Source organism: Corella eumyota, chromosome 1 (assembly GCF_963082875.1).
Source record: "Corella eumyota chromosome 1, kaCorEumy4.1, whole genome shotgun sequence".
In the NCBI taxonomy this organism is placed as follows: domain Eukaryota; kingdom Metazoa; phylum Chordata; class Ascidiacea; order Phlebobranchia; family Corellidae; genus Corella; species Corella eumyota.
The window spans coordinates 13052963-13065691 of record NC_137490.1 but is presented as its reverse complement, the minus strand read 5'-3'; the positions used below and the strand labels follow the sequence as shown (position 1 = coordinate 13065691).

The 12729-nt window shown below is 30.5% G+C and overlaps 3 protein-coding genes across 3 annotated transcripts; 1 reads left to right on the top strand and 2 right to left on the bottom strand.

Moving 5' to 3' along the window:
- The first annotated feature begins 26 nt into the window (after nucleotides 1-26).
- On the top strand, nucleotides 27-7139 carry LOC145742910 (inhibitor of Bruton tyrosine kinase-like). Its single transcript, XM_082560755.1, has 17 exons — nucleotides 27-139; nucleotides 440-687; nucleotides 1105-1229; nucleotides 1410-1557; nucleotides 1884-2081; nucleotides 2215-2407; nucleotides 2613-2734; nucleotides 2939-3052; nucleotides 3207-3359; nucleotides 3546-3689; nucleotides 3930-4088; nucleotides 4256-5011; nucleotides 5083-5244; nucleotides 5327-5511; nucleotides 5582-6406; nucleotides 6473-6656; nucleotides 6896-7139. Exons 1-17 carry the CDS (start codon nucleotides 46-48, stop codon nucleotides 7052-7054), a joined length of 3969 nt encoding a protein of 1322 aa, XP_082416881.1. The 5' UTR covers nucleotides 27-45; the 3' UTR covers nucleotides 7055-7139.
- Nucleotides 7140-7190: 51 nt separating this feature from the next.
- Nucleotides 7191-8722, bottom strand: LOC145763574 (RING finger protein 37-like). Its single transcript, XM_082575043.1, has 3 exons — nucleotides 8586-8722; nucleotides 8366-8514; nucleotides 7191-8274 (listed from the first exon to the last, which is right to left on the bottom strand). Exons 1-3 carry the CDS (start codon nucleotides 8694-8696, stop codon nucleotides 7191-7193), a joined length of 1344 nt encoding a protein of 447 aa, XP_082431169.1. The 5' UTR covers nucleotides 8697-8722.
- Nucleotides 8723-8951: 229 nt separating this feature from the next.
- Nucleotides 8952-10836, bottom strand: LOC145761858 (poly(3-hydroxybutyrate) depolymerase-like). Its single transcript, XM_082574611.1, has 9 exons — nucleotides 10690-10836; nucleotides 10484-10606; nucleotides 10228-10425; nucleotides 10030-10121; nucleotides 9858-9968; nucleotides 9612-9753; nucleotides 9311-9482; nucleotides 9205-9230; nucleotides 8952-9139 (listed from the first exon to the last, which is right to left on the bottom strand). The coding sequence occupies exons 1-9, from the start codon at nucleotides 10754-10756 to the stop codon at nucleotides 9075-9077; spliced, it is 996 nt and encodes a 331-aa protein (XP_082430737.1). The 5' UTR covers nucleotides 10757-10836; the 3' UTR covers nucleotides 8952-9074.
- Nucleotides 10837-12729: the final 1893 nt, after the last annotated feature.

Sequence of the window (12729 nt, the reverse complement as noted above, 5' to 3'; positions counted from 1 at the left end):
ACCTCCACGTTAGTTTGGAAATGACATTTGTTCCAGTCTGTTAAAATGGAAGATCCGTGTTCACTAAAATGTACTTTTACTAATTGTGTGGATCAATTAAATTTTGTTATTACTAAGGGAACTTTAAGTCAGATTAAACGTAAGTTTATTTTAATAAACTTCATTTTAAGATTTAAAAGGTGACCTCTGTTTTATAAGGTGGCCTTCGTAAACTGGTAGAATGGTCTGTTTTTTAAACTTATGATTTTTTTATATCTTATATTAATTTAAATAGGGAATTTTTTGCTAAAAAATATGTTATTAGGGTTGTTTCTTATGTAAATTATTCATAATATCATTATACAAACTTTACATTGCTTTTTTTGAAAATAACTTATACAACATTTGTTAAAATTAATTTATGTATGAAAACACTATTAAAACAAAGACTTTTATGCAGAATATGTAAATGATAATTGCTTTAGTGCACTTCAGCGCTTTGATTGCAATGGTCGCACCCCACTGCACATGGCTGCATCATGTGGAAAAGTTGATGTCGTTAAATGGTTGCTTGATGTTGCAATAAAAACAAAGATAATTTATTCGATGCAAACTTACATTGATCTCAAAGACGTTGAATCTGGTTGGACTGCTTTACACAAAGCTGTTTATTATGGAAGAGTTCCATGCGTTATGGAGCTTATAAAGGTATACCCATGATTTAAAGCAGGTCAATTAGTAAAGCGATGTAGGTTATTTGATACATTTACATTAACTTGCAGCAAGGTATATTGGTCAAAACACTTTCTACACTACATGAGGTCCTCTTCCATGCTGTAGGGCCTATGAGTAAGGCACCATAAATGGTAAAAACTCTTAATTATTGGACATTTCTATTTTATAATATCCAAACTGCTAAAGGCAACTCAAGACTGTTTGGGGAAATTGATGTTACTCTATGTTTGGGTCATGAAGTCGACCTTCCAACATCAAGGATAAAGATATAAAAATAAAAATAACTTGTTTATATAAGTAATAAATTTCGTAGTTAAATTCCTATTATTCAACATGTCCAAACTAAAAAAAAGCTTTTTTATATATTTAATCCAAAATAATCCTTTTCAGAATGGAGCAAACATGTGGATAAAAGATGATGACGGTTGTAATATTTTAAACATAATGACATTGGATGTTTCACCTTGGTGTTATGATCCCATTGTTAGTAGATCGAGTGAAACAACTTTGGAAAGGTTAATCAAAATTTAATTAAAAAACAAGATATTATTTGTATTTCAACTTTAAGAAGTATTTTTTATTTTTAATATGCTTTGATTCCAATGTATTTAAAATATATATTTATAAGTATCTACTTCTTATTTTAATTAAAGAGCATTTCCTTTTAAAAGTTTACATATTGTTATAACATTTAGTTGGAGTGGATTGAAAAATACTGATGCAACAGAGTTGTATACATGGGGTGTGAATGAGAATATGACATTAGCACATGGCAATCAAAAAAGTCGAAAAATTCCTGAAGTTGTGGAATTTTTTGCCAGGGACAAAATTTCAATTAAACAGGTTTGACTTAAATTTTAAAAATTGTTTAATTTAATATTAAAGGCGTATGTGTATTATTGATTTATTTTAAAGGCCTGCACTTTATCTTAAAATAAGTACACCTATTTCAGCAATTAAGTGGGACTTTAAACATACTTGTAAGCTAAACAATATTACTTTTATATTGATTTTTGTGTTAGGCTGCACCAATATACATAGTATAGGTTAAAAATCAAAAAATTAAATACCGTTGTATTTAAAAAAGATTTTTAAAAATGTTGTAAGTCCCTCTGCACTTCTTGAAAATGTCTATTTCTTTTGTTAATGAATCTAAATTTACAAATCAGGTGGTGATGTGCAAATTTCACTCAGTTTTTTTGACACACGACGGCAGAGTTTATTCCTGTGGTAACGGACGCGGTGGTAGGTTGGGCATCGGGCAAGAAGATGTTTTTATTCAGCCACAACTTGTTAACTTAAGTGAAGTTGTTGTAAAAATTGCAGCCTCTGTAGATCATACCGTGTTTATTACTGAAGAAGGACAGGTAGAATTTAAAACATAATTTTTGTTAAGAAAAATTGAATTCAATACAGTTATTTGTATATGTTTAGAAAATATGCACTATTTATATTATTTCTAAATAACTCAATGACCTTTTTTTAATTAACGAAATTTAGGTATTTGTTTGTGGTATGAACACATTTCGAACTCTTGGTATAAATCCTCCTCCAGAAAAATGCCTTCTTCCTGCCCGTGTCTTCAGCCTTAAAGATCACAAAATCATTGGATGTTGCACAGGACCATATCACACTGTTGTATGGACAGGCAAAAACGCCCTTTACACTTTTGGAACAAACGCCGGACAACTAGGTAGTTTTGTGTGATGTATTTTGACTGGGGCTAGACATTTATTTTTTTTTTATGAGGTAACATTTATCATTATAATCTATATAGTCATATATATGTATGTCACTTTTAGCCTGCCTTTTTTTGTATTCTACTATGAAAACCTCTGTTATATGTTGTTATGACTATTATTTGAACATTTAAAATATGTATTTTTTTCATTTTTAAGGTCATGCAAAAGGTGATGTATTCATAATTCAACCAAGGCAAGTTTCAGGGGTTCATAAAGAAGGAGATCAAATTACTTGTGTGAATACTTGTGATTCTGCCACTGTTGTTGCTACACAGCAAGTAATTTTTTACCATTTTATATTTTTTAAATTTAAAAGTACTTGGGTGCAATACTATACTACAAACCTACTACCAACATAACTAGGTTAACGTTATAAAATATACACAAGAAAGCCTAGACCAGGTTAAAATAATAAAAACTGTTTAATGCTTGGCTTACAAGATAAACATTTAAAATATTCAAAAAATACCAATTTTTTCTAGGGAACAGTTTACCTTTTACACAAATATATTTGTCGAAAAATTGTAACAAAACAAACAGATATTCTTAAGCTACAAGTTGGTGGTGGAAAATTGGACAATTCTGTTGTATCACAGGTACTGTACAAAAGACATTATTTTTGTTTATTAAATTGAGGGGCATACAAATTAGACATTTTAAAATGCTGGTTACTTTAGGTATTTGGATGACTAATTCGTTATTTGTTTATGTTAGAAATTAAATTTATGTGCAACAATTTTATGTGCTAAGGTTAAACCAATAAGGTTGTCCAACAAAAGTAAGGAAAAAAATGAAAACGAGAAAGATAATGTTAAAGTTTTGATACTGAAAAATTCCGGCAATCTGTTGTCATGGTCAAGTATACATACTACTTTAGATCGCTGCCAGTTGGACACAAAACAGGTTTATTTTTAAAATATTTCTAACTATTTCTTTAATGATAGTATAGGCTACAGACTAATGTAGTGTTTTACAAAAAAATGTAAATAAAAATTTTTTTAATTAAAATGCCTTCAAAAATCCAATTATTTTACGTTTTAAATAATCATTCCTGATAACAACAATTTAATTTTTACAAAAAATAACCAGATAAAATGGGTGAGCGATATATCTATGTGCGAGAATGGAAGTTCTGTGTTGATTATTTCTGCAGAAGGCTCAGCTTATTTAACTCAATATTCTTCCTGGCAAGCTGGGAAATCTCTTAAGAAAAACTTGACTAGTCAAAATAGGGTAATTTTAATGTTTTAAAGTCTTTGTATATTTCGATTTCATTTTATTTCATAGATGTTAAGAGCAATAATGATATATAACTAATCTTCACCTGGTTTTTAAATTATTACTCTTAGTTATAAGTATTTAAACATATTAAAAAATTATTAATAACAATTAATACTTAAATATTAATCAAGTTGCTTTGTTGAATTTTGATATTTTTGCTGGTGTAATGTACAATTACTTTATTTTTTAAAGGAGTTTTCGAACAGTTTAGATTTATTTAAATCTGAATCAGTGCAGAAGCTAAAGTGCGATCAACTACCATGTGCTTTCAGAACACACTCTGGCGTTCTTGGACCAAAGGGTAGAAATTTAGCTATTTTGCAATCAGATCCTTGCAATTTCATAACCAAGGTAAATTAATTAAATGCATAAGGCATAACGGATATAAAAACAATTGTTTTTTCTAATTAACTATTTGTTGTATATTTTTATTATCATATTACAGCTTCGAATTTAATTTAAGATTTATTTTTGGCTTTATAAATTAATTTTACTCAAAAATTAAAATTGCTGTTTAGATTCCTAGTATTGATGACACATGCAGTATGGTCAATGATTTAAAAGCTTTTTGGAAGCAATCAAACATTAGAGATCGATTGCACAACGTTCAAATTCATTTAAAAAGAGCAAATAAACCTGACATTGTACATCCAGCCCACCAATTTATACTCGGAAATCGTTCACACGTTTTTTCAAAGTTTTTTTCAGAAAATGCCTTAACTTCTGACTGCCCAATGAAATGCATAATTGTTATTGAAAACGTTTACCCTTTTATTTTAAGTAATGTGATGGAGTTTATTTATACGGGATCTTGCGAACTACTTCAAATGGGAAGCAATGTTGGAAAGGATTTAGATTATCTTGGAACTCCAAAAGTTTTTTGCAAACATACCGGTCATGACTTGTTAAGTGGGGCAACAGGAAAAACCAAACAACTTTTTGTTAATTCCCAGAAAAAATGCAGGATTATTGATTTGTTTAAGCAAGTTTCACTTTTATTTGCAATAAAGGACCTGACAGAATTATTTTTCAATAAAATAAACATTAATGATGGTATTATTCTGTCAATCCACCAAAACAGCTTAAGTAAAATGCAATTCAGTCCCCATTTCCTTTCTTCGTTGTGCAATTGTGATATAGAATGTGATGATGGTATTAGTTTTAAAGCACACAAGTCCATTTTAGCTGCCAGAATTCCATTCTTTCAAGGAATGTTGCTTTCTCCTTGGATGGAATCAAATCTTGGCGAACAAAATAAAATAGCACACTTAAAAGTAAGTAGTAAAGTTAAGTCTATAAACTCTAGTTGTTTTAATGGTAAAAATTTTTTATTTTGTTTTTATAGGTTCCAGTGCCTTCTGATGTATTTCGTTATCTTCTAAACTTTGCTTACTCTGACTCACCAACCTGTTTAGATACAGCTTCATCTGTAGAAAGCTTATGCGAGGTTTTAGCAGCATCAGATCTTCTACTTGTGGATCGATTAAAGCAAGTTACTGAGACATGGGTAAGTAAAGTACAAAAAATGCACTTAATAGTTCATTATTGAATTTATGGTAAATAATTACTTGTGTTTTTGTTGTTTGTAGATTGTGCCCTTGCTTACACTCAAGAATGTTGTCCTGGTAACAGATGTGGCAGTTGCCTTTAACAGTAAACAACTGCATAAAACTTGTTTACAGTTTGCATGTCAGAACCTGCCAGCTTTATTGCATACCCCCATCTTTCATTCTGCTGATCAGGATATGTTGGAAGAATTGGAAAATACTTATAGGTACCATTGTGTTTATTTTAGAAATTGAATATTTTAAAATTGTCAAATTGTTGTTTTTAAATTATCTTAGGAAAGAAATAAAGGCAGTTTACAATCGGTCACTGCCTGCAAGTCTTATGGGTCCAAACATTGATCATTATTTAGACTTGAATGACGATGATAATTTCAATGAGCAAGACAAGAATTTTTCCAATTTTTCTGTAAGTTCCTCACCAAAAAAAACTTCTTCGATTAAGCATCGAAGAAAGTCACACAAAAAAGAGTTTGGTGTAATGTTGTCTGATTTATTAAATAAATCGACTAAAACTGAAGAGGAAGAAATAGTTGATAGAATAATGACAAATGCACCAGAAGAGAATGACGCCAACAATAATATTTCGATGAAACATAAATCAAGCCATAAAGACCTTAATAAAACTGAAAAAATAAAAGCATCAGATAATCTAATTAAGGAACCTAAGAAATCTACCTTTGTAAAACAGGAACAACCAACACCAGTTGATTTAAAGACAACATCTATTAAACCAATAAATATTCCTCCAAGAAAAAATAATGGTTATGAGAATATATTTCCTTCGCTTGGTTTACAAAAAGGTATAAATATTAAATCACCAGATTCCAAAATGATCTATGGTGCTTCTGGAAAAATGCCATTTTCTTCAAAATCTCACAAAAAATTATCCCAAAAGGAAAGGAGACGTCTTCAAGAGAAGGTGGAGGAAGAGTCTAAGGAGCAAGTTATCCCAACTTCTCCACCAAATGCTTGGGGTGTCCAGCCAATAATCTCCCCTGTTACGCAAACTTCAATATGGGAAACCCCAGAAAAATCTGGGGTGATATTACCTCAGAGCCCCCCTAAAACTTTAAGAGTTATAAATTCAAATGTTAATAACAAGTAAGTTGTACACACATGAAATATCACTTTAAAGTAATTTTTTTACACTGTTATTTTAAAATGTAGTGGTCCATGGCAATCAATATCTACAAATTTTGCAAGCAGTCCGCCATCCAATCATTCTATTTTTGCACAAACTTCACCAAAAGAAGTTACGCATCCAACTTCATTGTTGGATGTTATTGAGAGTGAACAAATAAATCAAGAACATTCAGAAAAAAGTAGCAAAAAGCCCTTATCTGTGATACAGGTAATTTTATTTGTTGCCATTAGTAAGAAAAGAGTCATGTTGGTTCCAAAATTACTCACAACCTCTATATAATATAAATAAAATATGTTTTTGTTAAACAAATAGTTGTTAATAATGAATCGAGATAGTAGTTGCCCTGGTATTGATCCATTTACTTTTTAAAACAACCAAATACATTGAGTGATAAATTCCAATTTAAAATTATAAAGTTTGGGTTTTAATAAATTATAATATTTTAGATTGAAGACCAAGCTATGGAAGAACTTAAAATGTTTTATGAGAAAAAACATCAAAAAAGTAGTGATATTTTTATTGTTTCTCGTGTCTCTTATGATGCTGCTAAACTTATTGCAAATCAACGAAAAACTATAACCCAAAAGAATCAAATATCAACATAATTTTAAAATACTCTTTTTTGATTGGATTTATTGTATATATATAACATTGCAAACTAGAAAATCAAATATATAATTTCTTGCAAAATAACAAAATATTAAATGTTTTAGAGGTAAAAGAATATAAGAAAAAAATTACTTATTTCATTTCTATATGAACTCGATTCATATCTGAATATGCAAATTCTTTTTTACAAATTGAACATTTCAAGTTTGAACTTTCACTACTGCTCCCTAAACCCAGCGAGCACTTTCTACAAAATTTATGATCACATGGTAACCTATACTGAGGAGCATTGAAAGTCAAATACACACCACATAGCCCACAGTGTAGGCTGTTTTCCCAGGTGTTATTGTTTAAATGAATTGTTCTAAAGGACAAGTTTTTTTCCTTGGCCTTATTTAAAGAAACTTCCAAGCTGTCGTCTAAACCAGATTTGGTATTTTTGTTAATTAGTTGATTAGAATTTTTCAGCTTTTTAGAACTTGAAAATTCATATTCTGTAGGTGATGGGGGTCTTTTTTTTACATTTTCTTGAGTTGAAGACATTCCCATTGTAAATTGATCAAGTTTTTGTTTAAGGGAAACATTAGGAATTGGTTTGTGAAATTCGGTGAACAAAATTCCTGTAAAAGGGTCTGAGGGCAATCCACCTCTTTCTTCTTGTGTTATTATATGTTTGTCCAAAGTTTTGTGATCAATTGTGTGCCCACTGGGCAACAGTATAGGGTTGGTCATTTTACTACATGTTATTGGATCCATAAATATATCTGGAGTGCTATCTCTCTTGACAGTGTCATCTGAAAACTCAATTAAATCGGTTTGAGGCATTTTTTGTGGTTCTTCCAAGTTTGTAGAATTGCTGCTACTTGCTGATTGCTTTTCAGAAATTTTAAATTTGTTTTTCCATTTGAGTAAAAAGTTGTCAGCTTTAGTTTTGTTGCAACGGGGTGATGGTTTTCCAAAAACTTTAAGCAATCGAATGGATGGAATACTTCCATTTAGCATAACATGCAAACCAATCTTTATTGCCGTTACATGGTCGAACTGTCCTTTCAAAATACATAGTTTTTGTTGGGCATTTTTCGGTTGTGGTAAAATTTTAAAATTAGGATAATTTTTGTATCTTTTGTTAGTAAAAACAAGCTCATTTGGTTTAGAAAGAGTTGCTGACCCAGCTTTAAATCTAACATCATCAAATTTTAACTCCTTTACTGCATTTCTGAGTAATTAAAGTTAAGTTTAATAAAAATATTAAATTTCTATTTAGTTTAAAAAATGCTTTGATTTATACAAAAAATATTTAAGCTTACAAAGATGTTTGATAGGTATAAACTTGTACAACTTTTTCACATTGCTTTCCAAGCCAAGGCTGAATAACAACCTGATGTAACTCAATTGGGATTGCAAATTTTAATAAAATAAAAACAGGACATCGAGTAAATCTTTCTGCTTGAAACCCCTAATTTAAAAAACTTAAGTTAAATATCGAAATAAAGTTTTAATAAATAAAATACTCTGGCTTCAACAAACCTGATTTAAATGTTGTTCTTTAAGTAGATTATAAACCTCAAAACCATCAGCCATTACACAAGAAGATTCGATTGTAGTTTCCAAATCATCACCGCATAAATTTATGGACATTTCCGCCTTAACTTTCAACTAATTTATTTGTTTATTGCGTTTGTAACAAATTTTAGAAGTAAAATTATTTTCGTGTGCTTTTTACGCAATGTTTATAAACAAACATTGTAACTGAAATACGAAACTAAACTAAACCATTTTTTGATAAATGTAACTTGTGGAAAGTGAATAAAAATCAAAGTGTTTTTGAAGCGTAAAACTCTTTATAATGTAAGAACAAAACCAAATTTTCGACATTATAGATGTTTAGTTTTTTTTCTTTATTTTTGGATTCCAATTTTTTCAACAATTACCAATTAAACACACAATAAAATTAAGTTTAATAATCTTATTAAAACTTTTTTAAATAAATAATATCCTTGTAGTTATCATCTTTTTTTATAAATTTGCAACATGTTCAACCATTTTTCGAATGGCCACGACTTGTTTTCCTGTGTTTGAAGCTAAAAAATATTGTCGTTGTCAGAAGATTTTAAGTTTATGTTTGTTTAAACAATTTCTTACTTACCGTAGTTACTGCCAGTGTATCCCCACCTAAAAAATAATATTTTGAATTAAAACATATCGAGTATCGGCAAAAATTGGTTCAATTTGATCAAAACGAAATTTTTTACCAATCGAAGCATCCATTTGGATTGGTCAATGCATTCTTCTTAACCTGTGGGTAGATGACGATAATGTCATTTAAAGCAGCAACTTCATTGTAGCCAGTGTTTCTAACGTAAGTGTCGCCAAGAAATTCACTACCTTGCAAACATCCATGCAAAGCAACATGCAGACGACACTCTGTAAAAAATAAACTCGTTAGGCATTTTAACTTTTAAAAATCCTGTAGAACTTATTACCCAATTTATGCCATTTGATCCGCTCGAACTTTATTTTAAAATTATTTAATAACTGATATGCATGAGTTACGTTTTGTCTTATCTGCACAGGAATCTGGTATAAATACATATCCAGTAGAAGCAAATCCAATATCAGCAAAACCGCTTATAAATTCGTTTTGATCAAACTCGTGAATGCTTCCCAATGTTAAAGGTGCAGGATGGTTAACAGCCTAAAAACAAAGACTTTTATTACATAAATAAAGATTTAAAAAAAAAAAAAGATCCAAGCAACTCAACTTAAATATCTGTGGAATTTATTAGGTTTCTAACATACCTGTAACCCTGGATAAATGTGATTTAACAAGTCGTATGCGGCATCATAGTTACATTTGTTTATGTGATCAGGATTTTTCTCTTCACACACTCCTCCATATTCCACTGTGGGCTACAATAAATTTAGATATAAGAACTAGCTACAAATTTAATGTTAATAACTTTCCACCTACAAAGCAATGTTCGCTGGCAACCGAGTAAACTGTTTTTATATTGTTTGTATCAACGAAAGCAGAATAGTAGTCTTCATTTGCTTTTACAACGCCTAATCAAGAAATAAATTTATAGAATTAAATACGAAAATTTTGATAAAAACTAAATTGCACCTATATGTCTCTATTATATCAGAAGGTAATGTACATATGCCTTACCTGGTACTACAACACTATCTTCAGTTCCACTGTACAAGTAAACACGATCGTTCACAAGGTTGCTAAGTGGGTCAGCGAACCCGGTAGCTGCAGTGTTTCTTGTAATCTGTTGTAAGTATGGCACGTTTATTAAACTGGGCGTTGTCATACATGAACTGGTGGCAATGAGGATGTTGGCGTTGGCGCACCAAAAGGGACCTTAAGCAAAGTAATTATTTACTATTAAAGCAAAACAGGTTATAAAATATATTAATACCTGCTGCTAAACAACCCATTCCCATAAAAAGCTTTGAGTTGGAAATATGCATTTGTACTGCCATGTAACCTCCAGCTGACAACCCACTTACGGATATTGCATTAGCGTCGACATTATACGAGCCTGTCACAAATAACGCATTATAAAAACCATATTAGTATATATTTTAACTATTTCGACGCTTTACTTAAAATAAAACTTATTACCTAGTTTTGCAGTTTCTGCTAGCCCATGATTTAAACTTATAAAAAGTAGAGCGAATGTTGTCCACATAACTATTTCTCTTAACTTTTCAACTTTAATATAATACACCGAATGTAAAATACTTGTGTTGTATTAAACAGTTATTTATTAAACAGATATAGTACGTGTGAGAACGAAACACGTGTTAATACTAAATATAATTGTTTAAACAAAGACGATATGATTAATAATTTGTTTATATGTTTAAACTAAATATAGCATCAGAACAGCCCGCGAGTATTATAACGTTTAAAATCATGTTATGTAGCCAAAAGCCAAGTTTAGTACATTCCACAACAGGTTTGAAAGCGATTCGCAATTTCTTTTTCGTCGTCGTTTGTAGCATGTAATACAACTTGGCTTTGTGAATGTTTAACTTCTTGCATTGAATTCTCAATCAATGCTCTATAAAATAAAAAGTTTGCTAAAAAGTAAAAGATTTAGCTTAGGGTTTTAACATAAAGGTATATGACTAAATCTTTTTTTTAATGCAAAACCTCATTATATGCACACACAATACTATATCAGGCTAAATTTTCAAACAAAAGATGGCTTATATTATCATAAAAATATTTTATTTTTAAATTAAGTATGCTTAAAAATTGGTAAATTCAAATTAAATTTGGTTAAGTAATATTTACTTTGTTAATTCCTTAAATGCCTCTTGAACATTTTCACCAGTTTTGGCGCAAACTTCAGCATAAAGCGCGTTTTGTTGTTGAGCTACCTTCTCCCCCTTACGTCGAGATACCGTTCTCTTTTGATCTATTTTGTTACCCACTAACATTACAGCCACATCGTTTTTGGAACTATGCTAAGATTTTGCCAATTGTTTTATTACTATACCTTTACTGCTGCTAGACTATTTTATTTATATCATATCATAATTAAAGTATTATAAATTTTAATATTTCAGTACCAAAGGCAAATCCCTTACCTCAATACTAGTAATCCAGTGTCGAGAATTTGTTAAACTTGTTTCATTACCAACGTCATACATAAGCATGATACCGTCAGCTTTTCTCAAGTAAGACTTTGGTACACTGCGAAACCTTTCCTGACCTGCAGTGTCCCATATTTGCAAGGATGCCAACCCGTGTGTGGTAGATATCGTTTTCATGACAAATGAGATATCTAAATGGATAGGGGTGTTAGTCAAGCTGTAAATCTTTTTAACACCAAATTACACCAAATCATTAAAAATAAAGAATGCCAAGTAACTTGCAAAACGAACATATAGATTATTTATAACGTGGTGCAATATATTATCGAATTTGTGGTATCATGAAAATGTCAATCCTTACCTAGAGTCGGACTTCGTTTAGAAGAAAATGTATCAAAACAGAAGCGTTCCATAAAGCTTGTTTTCCCTACGTTGGCATCACCAATTAGCATAATAGCAAATACAGGACCTTCGGGAACATTACGGAATATACAATGAGAACCGTGGGATTCGTCATTACATTTCTCCTTGGAACACTTGCATTGGTAAATAAAATATTTTAATTTTTATCCCTTTTCAGCTGGCCTCAGCTATTATTTAAAAAAAAAAATTTTAAATAATAAAATTTAAATAATATAATTTTTACCTTTAAAGGGCCTTCTGTTTGATTTTCATTCCTAAAACGCAGAGTAATTCAGTTAAAAGCGTTTAATAATTTATATCTTAAACTTTTAGAGACGTCTTATTTACTATACTTACTTATCTGGTTGTCTATTTTCGCTATCATTAGTCACGTGAGTTTCCTCTAAAAGCAACACTTTTTGTCGTTCTTTCTCGGACTTTTCATGTAATTGTAAACACATCTTGTGCGTTAATGCGAGGTCATCGATTGAATTAGAAAGTTGGATTTGCAACCTTTTGTTTTCCTAAAAAACCAGGCGCAATAAGTATTGGTAACGATCTGTACATTAACAGATCAGTTACTTAGCACCCTATTTTGCCAAAAATACACTATTAGTAAAGAATAAAACAATGCATGTCCTACTCTTTTAAGAACGTC